The sequence below is a fragment of the Bos mutus genome, chromosome 8 (assembly GCF_027580195.1).
Source record: "Bos mutus isolate GX-2022 chromosome 8, NWIPB_WYAK_1.1, whole genome shotgun sequence".
NCBI lineage: Eukaryota > Metazoa > Chordata > Mammalia > Artiodactyla > Bovidae > Bos > Bos mutus.
This window is the reverse complement of record NC_091624.1, coordinates 33,324,402-33,339,551: the sequence shown is the minus strand read 5'-3', so window position 1 is coordinate 33,339,551 and position 15,150 is coordinate 33,324,402. Positions and strand designations below refer to the sequence as shown.

At 42.5% G+C, this 15,150-nt stretch overlaps 1 protein-coding gene across 2 annotated transcripts; it reads right to left on the bottom strand.

Moving 5' to 3' along the window:
* Positions 1 to 751: 751 nt before the first annotated feature.
* Positions 752 to 13,667, bottom strand: ISCA1 (iron-sulfur cluster assembly 1). Of its 2 annotated transcripts, XM_014479734.2 has the most exons (5): positions 13,483 to 13,629; positions 9,165 to 9,269; positions 6,342 to 6,395; positions 3,672 to 3,777; positions 752 to 2,577 (listed from the first exon to the last, which is right to left on the bottom strand). In XM_014479734.2, the coding sequence occupies exons 2-5, from the start codon at positions 9,183 to 9,185 to the stop codon at positions 2,429 to 2,431; spliced, it is 330 nt and encodes a 109-aa protein (XP_014335220.1). In that variant the 5' UTR covers positions 9,186 to 9,269; positions 13,483 to 13,629; the 3' UTR covers positions 752 to 2,428. The 2 variants fall into 2 exon arrangements, with proteins under 2 accessions (XP_014335220.1, XP_070231479.1); XM_070375378.1 differs by lacking the exon at positions 9,165 to 9,269 and having other exon boundaries at positions 13,483 to 13,667.
* Positions 13,668 to 15,150: the final 1,483 nt, after the last annotated feature.

The following is a 15,150-nucleotide window of genomic DNA, read 5'->3' as shown; positions in this document are numbered from 1 at the left end:
TCCTGACTCAACTACTTACCATGTGACCTTAGGTCAACTATCAATATTTTATCCATGCTATACTTCAGTTTCTCATTTATGAAAAAGACAGTCATCAGTTACTTTACTGGGCTGTCGTGAAGAGTATGCTAATCAGAACAGTTCCTGGCATGAAGCAAGTATGGAATAAATACTATTAGCCTTTACCTACCATTTTATTTTACTTACCCTATTCATTGGTGTCTGTCTAATTTGTCAATGCTGAGATCTTTGAGATCAGAGCCTGTCTCTGGTTATCTTTGACGTTTCAGGGATGGGAGAGACCAGGTGCTTACAAATACGCCTGAAGGTAACTGCTAAGCAGCTTTGTGTAGGAGATGAACATAAAGCTCAAGTCACAGAGTTGGAAAAGGCATTCCATATCAGGAGTAATACCACGTGAGAAAGGAAAGAACAAATCTGCGTGGGAGGGTGTAGGCAGCAGTTTGGATGAAGCGAACCCTTAGAATGAAATGGGGAAAGACAATGCACGAGAGGCTGAGGATGAGGATGAGGACTCTGGAGCCCAGAGCAGTCTGAAATGGTCTGTCAACAGGCTGCACAAGGAACCCAGCTACTGAAAGAGTGGATGGAACAGAATTGGGTGTGGAAAATCCTGGCGGCAGGGAGACTGGTTAGAAAAATCCAGCATTACCTACTAGTAGCAACGATGGCTCTACTCCCAAATCCTGCTGTCTTAAAAGAAAAGGCAACTTTATGATCACAAAGAGGCTACTTTTCTTTTTTTTTTTTATTGGCAATTCAATCTCTACATATATACAGTATTGCATAAATTATAAGTGGGTTGACAATTATAGTAACAATACAAATTCATAAGCATTTACATAAAGCTGCTGCTCTAGGTTTTGGGGCATCTTGTGCCAGGTACCTTAGTAAATATGTCAAACATAAAGGAACTCGGCTACTTCAATTCATAAGAACAGGCCTTCAAAAGCAGCAAATATGTCATCTCATAGAATACTTAATAAGTCAAATCCAGGAAAATTGATAACTAAAGGACAAAAGGAACATTCTTTAAGAAAGCGTGGCGATAAAAAAAATGTTAGGTTAAAATATTAGGCTTAAACTTTTAGCAACTGGACTTAGGATCCAGAAAGTGTACACATGCTGGGAATTACAAGAAAAGATGCCCGTGTTCTGCTTCACAATCACTACCACATTCCAAAAGAACAATTCTGGGTTGCTACAGTGTCCTCTTCCCTGCTAGTATGAACTACTGTTCCAAGTCTTAGTGAAACAAGATGGTGATTCACATAAATGGGTTTTAAAATAAGACTCTTCTCACCCCAAATAAATAAAGCTAAATATGCTTTCCAAATTACAAGGAAATCTAATCAAAATGCTGACCAGGTAAAGAAGCCAGATCACCCATTTACCTCCACTGACTGCCTCAGAGCACAGAGCTGGTGTGGCACCTCCAAGACAGGAGATGTAGGTGGTCCCCGCTCTGCCCCAATCCAGCCTGCAGTGTCGGGGGACAAAAGCCCATCAGCATTCTTCTGGTTTTATTCCCCAGGTAAAGAATTGAGTGAATGGGTTAGATGGCTTTTCAGAGAACTTCCTGCTGTTTTTTTTTGGCCTTGCCATGCAGCATTTTGGGATCTTATTTCCCTGATCAGAGATGGAACCCATGACCCCTGCAGTGGAAGCGGGGAATCTTAACCACTGGACCACCAGGGAAGTCCCTTAAAGAGACTTTAAGAGAAAGGATCTGAGTCAGCTTGAGGTCTCACCTCTGGGCAGACACTTAAGAGTGGCAAAAGAAATGGACTTAAAAACAGGTGGTGAAGTATCTACCTTCTGATCTCATCACTGGGAACTGTTCGGCACTATAGTTCAAGGAAAGCTTTGTCCACTATTTTAATCTAATGGCTGGGGATGCTACAGGGTGATAAGCAAATGAGGCATCTGACGCTCAAATTCTGGATGAAAAATGTAGGAACACGATGCCAAGTCTGGGTAGGAAAACAGTACACCATCACAGAACACCAGCAGTCTGGACTTCTTGCCTCTGAAGGGAAGTGAAAGATCTACCAAAGCACAGCTGTTAAGAATACGTTTTCTGAAATCCTCCCAGGAAGGCCACTTTCATGGAACCAGTTCTAACAGAAAGGATGCAGGAAGGAGAATTTAACTTTTTCTTTACAGATCAGAAAGATGACCCAAAGAGAGCAATGGATTCTCATTTTCTGTCTCGTATATAGAACAAAAGTATCAATTCTCTGGAATCTAACACACTGGCTTCATTTTCGAATGCATCACTTTATTTTCCTTGGAAGGCAGCCATACATTACACACCTTAATCACGTGACAGTCACATGGTTTCTTCAATAAGCCCCAGAGCTTCCACAGGTCTCCGGCGGCCTACAGCCCGAGCAGTCCTGAGGAGTCAAATGTTAAAGCTTTCTCCACAGCCACATGTTCCTTTGATGTTTGGGTTATTGAACACAAACTCACTGGATAATTTGTCTTCAACATAGTCCATTTCTGTTCCTAACAGTGTTAGCTGTGCTTTCTTTTCGATGAACACTCTGACTCCTGAGGGAGAAGAAAACGTTGAGTCATAGAACATGAGTCATGCCCACCCTGGAACGTGCTGATTCAAAGCACAACTGAACTTTAAATAGTAACCACTAACAGAAGTCAAACAAGACGCTTTTGAATCTGTCTCATTTCCTTTAAGGAATGCAGTGCTCAGTTTCCTGTCTGTCCCCTTTCCTACACAATAATTTATGTCAAAAACAATTGTACTAGGCTAGACAGCTGTACACAAGCAAATTCCATGGCAATTCTATGTAAAACTGAAATTTGCCACATGATGAAAATCTGTATATTTTCAGTAAGAGTGCTGTAAAGATGCAGTCAATAACATTAATGAACATCCTGAAATGACATCTGTGCACACAAAAAACCTCCAAGCCTAGAGAAACACAAAGGACTATGATACAATGGACTGATTTAATAAGATGAAATCAGAGTGATCAGGACAAGTAGTTCTGTTTTTCTACTTACGGATTGGAAAACTGATAATAACATAACTTCCTAGTTACTATGTAGGTGGAGGTAGGTATCCTCATAAATACAAATGGATTCCTTACAAGAAACTGAGTCAGATAAAAGATTACAGGATTAAGATACTTTTATGCATTGATTTTAAAATAATATTTACTTATTTGATGTAGATGCTTCACACCAAAGTGGTTGGTTCATTCAAGTGGTTGAAGTTTTATCATCTTAAAATCTTTAGACACACAATGATAACCTTTCATAACTGAAACAAGTAAGTTTATCCAATAATATATCAACTGGTTACTAAGAGGACAGCTCCGGGGTAAACTTGATTGGGTTCAAATGTTCACAAGGCCATTTCCTAGCTGTGTGACCTTACGCAAACATATTTAACCTCTTAGTGCCTCAGTTTCTTCATCTGCCAAATGGGGGCAATATAGAACTATTTGCATTTAGTTGCTGTGCATAAAACAGTTAACATATGAAAGCTTGTTAAACCACGTCTCCCTCATAGTGAGCATTAGACACCATTCTTACTATTATCATCATTACTCTTCAGGCTTCAGAAGGCTCAACATTTTAGGTAGAACAGAGTGCCCAGAAAAAGTTTGTTTAAAGCTCACCATCTTGAATAACTTCTTCATCAGAGTCTCCTTTTGTCTTTGTATATTCTAAAGTGTAGGAAAGGCCATTACAACCCCTGGTTCGGACACCAACTTTCACACCAACCTGAAAAGGCATTGTAAAAGTAAACTTGGTTTTGAGGTAGCACAGATTAAACAATTATATTAATAAAAGCCCTATCTGATATTCATTTCTTCAAAAGCAAAAGATAAATATTAGATTTCTGTTATAAAATGTCCCTTTAGGAAGCAGAATGAGAAACTAGCATATAAACATCTCAATTATCTACACGTATCACTACAATGCTGGCAGGGATCTGAAAAAGAATAAAAACCAATTATATACAAAGAAAAAATACAAAGGGAAAACTGCCCCCCAAAATTACAGTCATCGCTACTATAAAAATGAGCTATGTGTTTCTTCCTGTTTTCTCTCAGCCTACGTCATATAAAACCTAAATTTCTTTTGTCTACATCATACAGCTCGTAGGATCTTACTTCCTTGACCAGGGACTGAACCTGCCCCCTTGGCGGTGAAAGCCCAAGGTCCTAATCAATGGACTTCCAGGGCATTCCCCAAGCATAGCTTTTATTAGGAGTAGAAATAAAAAAGTTTACTCTCTGTTTTTTCCACTTAAAACATTTCCCCATGTAATTAACTTGCATAATTACCATTTGCAATTAATGCCTTTATAATATTCCACTATACCTAAACCCAAGTTTACTACTTAACGATTACTATTAGCCATTTAGTCTGGGAATAACCATTTTTAAGGGAAGAATTTTAATCCAAAAAGGAATAATCACCTTTGCTTTTTTTAAAGGAAAAAAATATCCAATAGCAGAGATGACTATCTAAGAAAATTGGACTTTCTCAAAAATGTTTTTGCTCCACGCTCCCAGAAGTTTCCCTACAGGTTCACCAAGGTTCATAGGCCGTCACCTGGCAATCTCATTTTGCCTCTACGTGACATGGGGCCGTAATTCTGTAAACATTCTCGACTACCAGAAAGCAAAAGATTGCAGTCAACACAGACACAGGAAATTTAAAAAGTGATCAAAGAGCACTTTTAAAATACTAATGTCTGCGTCTGTGTAATTTTCTAACATTTCCCCAATTTCTATTCTGGGGTCCCATCTTCTTTTTCATGTGTGTATATAGCATTATCATAAGAAGTATCATTTTAGTAAGCTCATCTTGTTTCCCTGAAAAGCAGTAACATGTGCTTGCTCCAGTAAAGTAACTATAACGTGGGAAGACAGCTGGTGAAGAGCGTGAGTTAGATGCTAAGCCATCTGGGGGTTCTGAGGAACCGGAGCACTCAGAGCACTCTCTTCTGTCCTCAAATAAGGAGACAGTAGTCTTACCACACTTTCAGAGGACAGCTTTGAGAATCTGTGAGGAAATTCCACATACTCAACATGATAAATAATAAACTGCCTGACTGAAATTCTGGAGCACATGTCATAAATATTTAACTTAGCTTTTATCTTTACAACAGGAAGACTCACAGTAGCAGGAAGTTCAACTATCAGGAATAGACTCAGGCACTTTAGGTAACTGGAGTTTGGAAAAGGAAGTGCTTACGCCACAAGTAACACCTGATGAAGCGCCTGGTCAACCCTTTTCACATCGTGAACAAACATGCCTCAACACTACAAAGCAAAATTGTGTCAACTTGTCAATTTATGCTCTGGTCTTTAGTCTACCCAAACTGAGTTGGAACACTGATACACTTTAGATTTAATAATTCTTAGGAGGAACATGCTAGAACTCCCATTATACCGTAACACAGATTGTGCAAAAGAACCCAGAAATTACTCTGTTGTCTAATCACCAAATATTGATTGTTTTGGAAGTCATTTACATATCCCTTAGATAATTAATGATGCACTAAGATGATATGCACACCCCTTGTTGAACAATTCTACATCTAAGAATATAGTCGACATAGATGAACTAAGCTACGCCTACAGGTCTAGAGCAATGGCATGCTACAGACAGTAAATACATGCTGAATAATATTTGTGGCAGCATCAAAAGAGAACAACCCCAAAGACCTTTTATATGAGAGCCTGGCTACATAAACTTGTTCAGTGGAATATACTAGTCTATGCAGCCATGAAAAAGCATGAGGACCTTACATAAGGACAGGGAAGGATGTTCACACTATATTATCAGGGGCAAAGCAAAGCGTTACCACAGCCTGCATGGTATGTTTTCACCCAGGTAGGAAAAGAGACACACATGCAAACGTAAAAAGCAAAGCCCAGGCTGGTGGTTCCCCTCAGGGAATTACTCTGACAGAGGCGAGAGATGCTGCTAAACATCCTGCAATTCACTCTCAACAAAGAACTACCCAGTCCAAGACATCACCGGTGCTGAGGCTGAGAAACCCTGGTCGAGGTATAAATAAACTACAGATGTCTCTGCAAGGACACGAGGAGGCTGCCTCTTTGAAGGGAGAGTGAACAAAGAATGTGGGGTGAGAGAGTGACTTCCTTTTCATAACAACCTGTGTTATTTGCATTTAACAATCACGAGCATATTTCACTTTTTAAATAAAAACCCCTAATTAATGAAAGTATACTGTTTATCACAAGATAAACATATTGTGGAAACACAACTTCAATTTGTTAGGAAATATTTGTCTGATTGGTTTTACTTACATGTTCAGGCTTATCTTTAAGAAGTTGTTTTATCTTGTTTACTGCTGAAGGTGTCTGAAAAAAGAAAAGGTTATCAAGTTGTTAGTTACAAATTTTTCGTTCTTCAAAGCATTGTATTTCCTAGGCTTTAAGAATTCAGGACTAATCTTTAACAAATTCATGGGATGAATTTATGTTCCATTCTTGCCAAAGTACCTTTTGGATTTTATGGAGGCATATGAACTCTACTCAATTAAAAGCACTTTAAAATTAAAAAAATATATATCTACTAGCAACATCCTCTTCATCCCTCCTTCCTCTACTCTGGTCAAGGAGGGGCTCCCGTCATAATCTCTATGGTACTATCTACTTAGATCACAAACTTAATTTTTCTGGTCAGCATATACTTTGTATCCCTACATTATGCTCAGCAAAAGGCACACTGCCTGACACCCAGAAGGCACTCAACACTCTGTGAGTGACATCAAGCGCTGCACTGGGAGAGGCAACTTTCAGGCATTTTCCCTGTTGGTCATTATTAACTCTGTTGCTCATTCTGCTTACCCTAAACCTATTCAGAGCCAACAAATGCATACTTAAGAGAAAAAAGTAACATAGAGTAATAACACATCAAATAACACAGAGTGTGCCTCTCATGCCAATCCCACCAAATGTTCAGACTCCTAAATCAGCATCTCGGATATCTAAACGACCAGAACTACACTAGTCAAAGATACAAAGAAGGACACATAAGAGTTTTCAGGAGAAATGCTGTTTAACTGAGTCTAGTTTTCTCAAAATAAAATGTCTCGATGTACTTACTACATGTGTATAGATAAACTTCCTTGAGGAAAAAGCTTTTCCAGGGAGAAAGCCTGTCCCAGGGCATTCTTAGTCTACTTCTTAGCTGTGTCTTAGCTCAGTACTTGGCTTAAACAGGGATAAAAGTCCCTCTTCCTCAGGATTCTTGTGAAAAGTAAATGAGCAAATTAATGAAGAGCATCTAGAACAGTGCCCGGAACAAAGAGCTCAACGTAAGCCAGCTGTTACTACAACGATGAGAGTATGTCATCATGAAGAGACATCTTTCCTACTTTTTGTTTTACTAGCTCCTCCAGCTGGCAATGCTCTGCTGGCTCTCTAATTTCTATACATGCATTTCCCTGGTTATTAAATTGAGTGGACATTATGACCATCACTGGGGCCGTAACTCATGCCTGTGCTGGGGGAGCGGACTCCACGGATGGCCCGGGTGCGCTCTTTCACTCCGTCTTGTGGGGGCTTGGCCAGAAATGAAGATGCTGAAGCAGAGTCTGGGCCCAAGAAAAGTCATGAAACCAATTTAGAAGGTTGAGACTGGCATTAAAAAATCAACCTCTCCCTCCCCACCAAAACAGAAGATAAATCAATGCACTGAACTTGATTCAGTTTGTGAAACTTTGACTTCTGTTATTAATACATGCTGTGTACATATTTCTTACTGTGCATCATTGAAAAAAAAAGTTAAATGAATCACAGTGGGTTAAGGTTTTAAAAGGCCATTTCCCACGGTTCTATCAGAACAGGAGCCAACAGAGCAACAACTTGGAATGGGATGGTGGTCGGGGAAAGGAGGAAATGCTGAAGGATTATGGATTTTTTTTTTTTTTTTAGATTACAGTATGTCAGCTTCAAATAGTTACAGAAATATTAGTGAAAAAAATTTTAAGTGCTTATTTACCCTTCTAAATGACTGCCAGTAAAAACTAGCTTTCCAAAATTTCCCGGTCAAATTTCCCTTGTGAGAGAAATTAACCTAATTACTATCAAATTACAATCAACAGATTTTCAGTAAATTAAAAAATCACATGTCACAGCCACCGGAAAATATTTGCTGCAAGTCCAACCTGATGTGGAACCTTGGTTTATAGCTGGTGGCTCGGAGGTGTGCCGCTGTGTGATATAAGATCGGGGCATGCACGCTACGCTGCTCCTACACCCCCTGGTGTTCCTTTTCATCCCAACCAGAGACTGGACCTGGGCCAGTCTCTGGCAGTGAAAGCAACAAACCCTGACCACTGGACAACCAGGGAACTCCTGAGCCCTATAACTGTCTAACTTGTCTAATTTGCCTTTACAAAAGTAACATGTTTCCTTTTTTTTTCCAACTCCTGGTAGAAAACACTTAAGCAACCAAACAAAAACAATTTAGAGAGAGTGGTTCACTTATCACAAAGTGGTTGATGTTCAACATCTCATACTGAAAGGAGCTTGAGGGAAAAATAACCTGTGTTGGGGAACTGTCATTACAGGAATCAAAACGTGTCTTCACTGTCTAGTGTCAGGCAGAAACCAAACGTACCCCCTTGGGAGGAGTGCTATTAATGAGGATGGATAACCTTGCTGAATACTCAATTCAGGGGAAAGAATCTTCCAAGAGATAGATTTTCAGAACAAGTCAGAACGACTGAACAGGAAACATTTGGGACCTAAGATCCTTCCAGGAAATAATATAAAAACTTCAAAACAACATGCTGCATGCCTAATGGCTCTCCAACTTCAACATACTCCCCCAAACAATTCAGAAACCCACATCTGTCCAAGAAATTTATGTATAATTAATGAGTCTAATTCACCTGAGATTTGGTCAGTGAATTAAAATTTAAGAAACCCCAGAAACTCAATGAAATATAATGATGTCTTTCATACGTGTATCACAGAACAACACATTCTTTCAAGTGAGAGTATCTTTGAGTGAGACATTTTGGCCTTAAAAAAATAAGAGTTCCAGTCTGTTTTTGTTGCCGAAATTACGGGAAAAAGCACTGTAGATGAAAAAACTTTAACTACTTCATAGCAACATACTTTTACTTTATCCAATGCCATAGGGTTTCTATTCCTTGTAGCAGAAACTTTCCATCCTCAATACTGTATTTCCTTAGTCATTCCCCAGGCAATTTTCATTTTTTGCTGTTTAAGGAAACAAGATTAAAACCCAAAGTTAACTCCATGATTATGTATACTAAATATGAGCCAACAGCTACAACCTATTTTAGTTTCATAATAAATCTGACATTTTACAGTTTAAAAGATGGCAGATAAGGAGTAGCCAGTGAATATTACAGTCTACTCTGTTTAATTCATTCTTTAACAGCTATGGCATTATGGTGCTGTTTCCCTTTTGCCTTTTACTATTTCTGTGTCTGCAGGTAATCACTGTATCTATTCACAATTTGTAGCCTACTTTTGAAAGTTTAACATGCTTCTTATTTGACACACAGTATAATAACATACATATATTCACTGTTTGCTGAGTACTTTCCAGATGCTTAATGGTTTATATACATCATCATTCTGTGATTTAGGTATTAAAGATTAAATATTCAAAAAGTTGCACAGGACTACCAAGTCAAAGAATGAAGAATTATGACTCCCAAACCTTTAAAAAAAAAATCATGATTTACAATCATGATTTACCTATCTACCAACAGGATTCACTCTAATGTAACTGACCTTTCATTGTTAGATATTCAGGCTACTTCCAATTGTTTCCTGTGTAATACCCCTTAAACTATCTCCATATACAAATCCCACAGCTTGGTCACTGTTCCAAAGGACTTCTGGGCTAGTTCTTCAGTGAACACTTCCTTGAGCCCCAGTGTATTTCACTTATATTGTTTCCATACCCTTCTCAACCAGGTGCAGCTAAAAATTAAGCCTTAAGACACTCACTGTATATAATAAATCAACTTCTCTCCGGTGCATCAAGAATGATGCTGGCTATATGCCATTAATCTTTACAGCTTTAGCTGAGCTTTAGGCCAGCTGTGGGTATATAACAGCAAATTACGGCTGCAATGATTCTAATTTGTATAATGGAAATAAAGGGCTCTGCCAGCAGTGGGGGTTTCCCAGGTGGCACTAGTGGTGAAGAGCCTGCCTGCCAACGGAGGAGATGTAAGACACGTGGGTTCCATCCCTGGGTTGGGAAGATCCCCTGGAGGAGGGCATGGCAACCTGCTCTAGTATTCTTGCCTGGAGAATCCCATGGACAGAGGAGCCTGGCGGGCTACAGTTCATAGGGTCGCAGAGAGTCAGTCACAACTGAAGTGACTGAGCATGTATGCATGCCAACAGTGGAATGTTAAATCTTCAAATTCTTTGGTTAGCCAGAGTAAAACTACTCTGGCTCCTGTATGTTCAATACCATTCATCAATTCCTGGGTCTGCAGGGAAGTAGGGGAAGGGGACGTCATCCGCCCTGGATGTTCTCTGCAGGTATCAAGGGTACTGCCTTTGATGTGGTGGGTTGAAATCTTATGGTATTCTATCAAGGACCTACCTTGGGCTGCATAAAAGTGCCTGGGACTAGTCTTTTAAGTCTCTCTTTCCAGCAAACGGCCAACTTCTCCTGGATTAACATCAGTTACTGCTGATAATTTGGTGCTGAAAACATGGAATCATATTTCTTGCTGACAGGTATAGCACTTCTCCAAGGTTGCAATACATCTAATTCTTGTCAAAATATATCTATGTCAAAGCTTATATATTTAGCTAACATTTCTCTCTTCTTACCAGTTTTATTATCTCATTAAATTTGCTCTCATCTCTCTTCACTCATTAGTCCTTTGATGATTTCACCCCTTTGGCACTTAAATGAACATGGTGGTGTTAAATGTTTGCAAACACTTGAAAATTAGGCAGATATCAATACATGTGGTTAAAGCCAGTGTGTTAAGACTAGGCAACACATGCCAGGATTAAAATGACTGCAAGCCTGCTACCACAGACCTCTGGTGGAAAGCAACAGGAGTGTGTTCTGGCACCAGCTAAGATCACCGGGAAAGGGACTGAAGTGTACTAGAGAGTTAAGTCGGATAAATTCACACAATAGACTCCTGCACGCTAACTGGAAATGTTGATATAAGTAAGGCAACACAGAGTCCTTGTGAACTGAGCACTGATATGATAAAGCAGTGCTGGTGACAGAATTGGCCTGGTAAGCTAGAACAAGTAATCGGGTATAAAGGAGCAAGCATGGATTGAGAGCTCAGGTCTGAGAAAGTGAGCTAGGTTATCATTCCCAGTCATTTCTAGAGGTGCCAAAGGCCTGGCCCATGACTGTGTCCCAGGAGGGTGGGAAATGTAGGTCTTAGACTTAATGGTGTATCCTTCAGAAATGAAAATGGGCTTGGTGGCACAGAAAAAAGGAATGCAGAATACAGGATCACCTCCTTATGGACCTAAAACAGTGACCCATTATGAAAACGAATTCTCCCACCTGATTGTGACTTTATTGTTTCGCTAAATCCTAATTTTCCGGCAGCAAGCCTTATGGCATTCAGTTCAGTCGCTCAGTCGTGTCCAACTCTTTGCGACCCCATGAACTGCAGCACGCCAGGCCTCCCTGTCCATCACCATCTCCCGGAGTTCACTAAGACTCACGTCCATTGAGTCGGTGATGCCATCCAGCCATCTCATCCTCTGTCGTCCCCTCTTCCTCCTGCCCCTAATCCCTCCCAGCATCAGAGTCTTTTTCCAATGAGTCAACTCTTCACACGAGGTGGCCAAAGTACTGGAGTTTCAGCTTTAGCATTATTCCTTCCAAAGAACACCCAGGGCTGATTTCCTTTAGAATGGACTGGTTGGATCTCCTTGTAGTCCAGGGGACTCTCAAGAGTCTTCTCCAACACCACAGTTCAAAAGCATCAATTCTTCGGCACTCAGCTTTCTTCACAGTTCAACTCTCGCATCCATACATGACCACTGGAAAAACCATAGCCTTGACTAGACGGACCTTTGTTGGCAAAGTAATGTCTCTGCTTTTCAACATGCTATCTAGGTTGGTCATAACTTTTCTTCTAAGGAGTAAGCGTGTTTTAATTTCATGGCTGCAGTCACCATCTGCAGTGATTGTGGAGCCCCCGCCCCAAAAAGTCTGACACTGTTTCCACATCTATTTCCCATGAAGTGACGGGACCAGATACCATAATCATTGTTCTCTGAATGTTGAGCTTTAAGCCAACTTTTTCACTCTCTTCTTTCATCAAGAGGCTTTTTAGTTCCTCTTCATTTTCTGCCATAAGGGTAGTGTCATCTGCATATCTGAGGTTATTGATGGCATTAGATTGAACGAAATCCATGATTCATTCTCATCTTTTTTCCCCAGTCTTCAGGAAATGCTTGCGCAAAGGTTTCTTAACCAAGAGTCGTGTGTGAGAAGAACGCTGATTGTAAGTTTTCTTATGAAATTAATCTTTTAAAACTGCAAATAGTGACTGCTTAATGGGCAGAGGGTTTTCCTTTGGGGCCAGGTGTGTGTAGGAACTACAGTTCCATAATACTGTGAATGTATTAAACGTCACCGAATTGAACGTTTAAGAATGGTTAATCTTCTGTGACTTTTCCCTCAGTTAAAAACAAAACAAAACTGGGCAGTACGAGGAACCAGCATGCACAGTTAATCCTGTTAAGGAGCTACAGCACGTACTCTGGTCCCCTTTGAGTGTGTTTGACCTTTCACCCTGAGTACGTTGTAAACTCACTCAGGATAGAAATGTAGCCTTCTTTCTTCTTTGTCAGAGTCACTACGGCCTAGGACTGCTGGAAGCACAGAGTATCTCAAAGCCTCTTCCACCTCAGACATCAGGAAGCAACCCTTTGTGCACTGCAGCTTTGATCAAAGGGGGTGGTGGGCTTTGTTGTCTGTGCTCTCACGGCCCTCGCGCACACCACTGAGGTCCTCCGGCTGGGCTCGACTCGGCTCCTTCATAAGGGCCTCAAGCTGGTTCATTCACCCGTTACGCCTGGAACCTGGCACATCAACCTCTAAACCACCCACGATCCCCAGCACTGCAGCCCCTACGCGGCCCCAGGGTCCCGGAAAGCCGCGCCGGACTGCCGGGGGCCACGCTCACAACGCCCCTCCCCCCTCCGCACGCTACAGCGCGCGGCCTGCTGGGAAACGTAGTTCCTGGGCCCAGGTTCCCGGAGCCGCGCCCGCCCGCGCTTGTTTATCTCAGCAGCAGGGGCGAGCAGGCGGTGAGGGCGATGCGGCGGCTGCGGAACGGGTCTAGGGCGCAGTCGTCGGGCCGTGCAGTGTCCCGCCACCCTGACCTCCCACCTTGCGGGGGGCAGAGGTGAACCAATGTCACCGGCCCGGCCACGCGCCCCAGCCACTCACCAGGGTGAGGGCGGCCCGGGTGGGCTGCAGCTTCCTCTTGCTCACAGCCCGGACAGTGGCCCGGACTAACGAAGCCGACATCCTCGCCGTCCTGCCGCCCCGGTGTCTAGGGCTGGAGGTCGGCCATCTCAACCTCTCTCCATGGACACCGCGAGCGCTCTGACGCCACAAGCTCCTGCGCACGGAGCCCCAGGCTCCGCCCCTCGAGGGCCCGCCCTCGCGATCGCTATTGGGCGATCCGTGTGAGTGACAGGCGGGGGGCGGGGCGCGACGCTAGGGCCTCGGTCACGTGACGCGGGGCGCAAGGGTCAAAAGAAAGGTCGTCTCTTTGCTGGCTGTCTTGGCTCGCAGTCTCTAGCAGCGCTGGGGTACGTGGAATGAGCTCCGCCTTGTGGACTCTGGGGGCGCGCGGTACCTCGCCCTGCCCTCTGGACAAGGTGCGGCGCCGCCGATTAAGAGCTCAGATAAGTCCACAGGCCGGGGAGCTGCAGCTTTCAAGGACAGAATGGATCCGAGGCCCGGGCAGCTCCACACATTGCCGTCTTCCTTTTTGGTTCAGCGAGGCAGTTTTTAGGAGTGTAGGATTACCGCAGATCAATAAACAACCCTTCCGCCTTCCCCAAGCTGGTAGGGAGGTTGAAAGATGGTACTAATGCAAAGTTCGCTTTAGGTTGGAATCCAATCTTACTGTAAGATGTGACTGGACAGCTTGGGGGATACTCTTTTATAGCGAGTATCAGTCGATAACTTTATTGAATACCTGTTGCTTGTCAGATTTTGTGGCTCCCTTTTAATCCACAAATATTTCCCGAGCCCCAGGCATTATGCTGCTGCTGCTAAGTCGCTTCAGTCGTGTCCGACTCTATGCGGGGCCCCGTCCATGGGATTTTCCAGGCAAGAGTACTGGAGTGGGTTGCCATTGCCTTCTCCACCCCAGGCACTATACCTGGGCATTATTAACAGGAAGCCCGGTAAAATGGAAGGAAAGAGATCGTGGTAGGAAGTGCAGCAGTGGTTGCAGATGGGAGGAAACCACAGGAAAGGAGGCATTTCTCGGGGGAAGTGCTAGAGGTAAAGGGGGAAAGGAGGGGTTCTGTGGAGTGGTGCTGGGGAGGATGGATTTTTTTTGGGGGGGAGGAGGATGGATTCTCGAGCAGTGTTTTGATGTGGAAAGAATTGTTCAGTGTTTTTTTTTTTTTAATTTAAAAATGCCGGGCCTGGGCTGGAGTGACGAGTTTGGGCTAGGAGAGGGCTCCCGCTCGTCCCTCGCTGTGCGCACCACCGCGAGTGGAGTGTGAAGTGTTTATTAGAGCCCAGTTATATTTCATCCCTCAGATCCTACATAATTGGTTAGTTAAGAATTCAAGTGATTGTCTCTCTGCTATTGAGATGCAATCACACTGACAGTAAGAGGATGGTTATTTTTCTAAGCCCCGCTATACACATAAGAAACTGGGATTAGGCGATGGTAGCGTGGAATTTTGGCTTATCTTCAACTAGGTGGGTGATCTAGGTCAAGGCATGTTCCTTCTCATCCCTTCTACTACAGGTATGGTGAGAATTAAACGAAAAGCTCTTGAAAGAGTACAGGGCATACAGGAGCATTCCATGAACTGTGCTAATGGGTAATGCATACTGGAAGATGCCATAAATTGTGAAAATACTTTA

Coding starts and splice junctions, on each gene's coding strand:
- ISCA1 (XM_070375378.1), bottom strand. CDS start 13,563: ATGTCGGCTTCGTTAGTCCGGGCCACTGTCCGGGCTGTGAGCAAGAGG. Junction 6,396..13,482: donor CCCGGGCCGCCCTCACCCTG/GTGAGTGGCTGG, acceptor TTCTTTTTTCAG/ACACCTTCAGCAGTAAACAA. Junction 3,778..6,341: donor TTAAAGATAAGCCTGAACAT/GTAAGTAAAACC, acceptor ATGCCTTTTCAG/GTTGGTGTGAAAGTTGGTGT.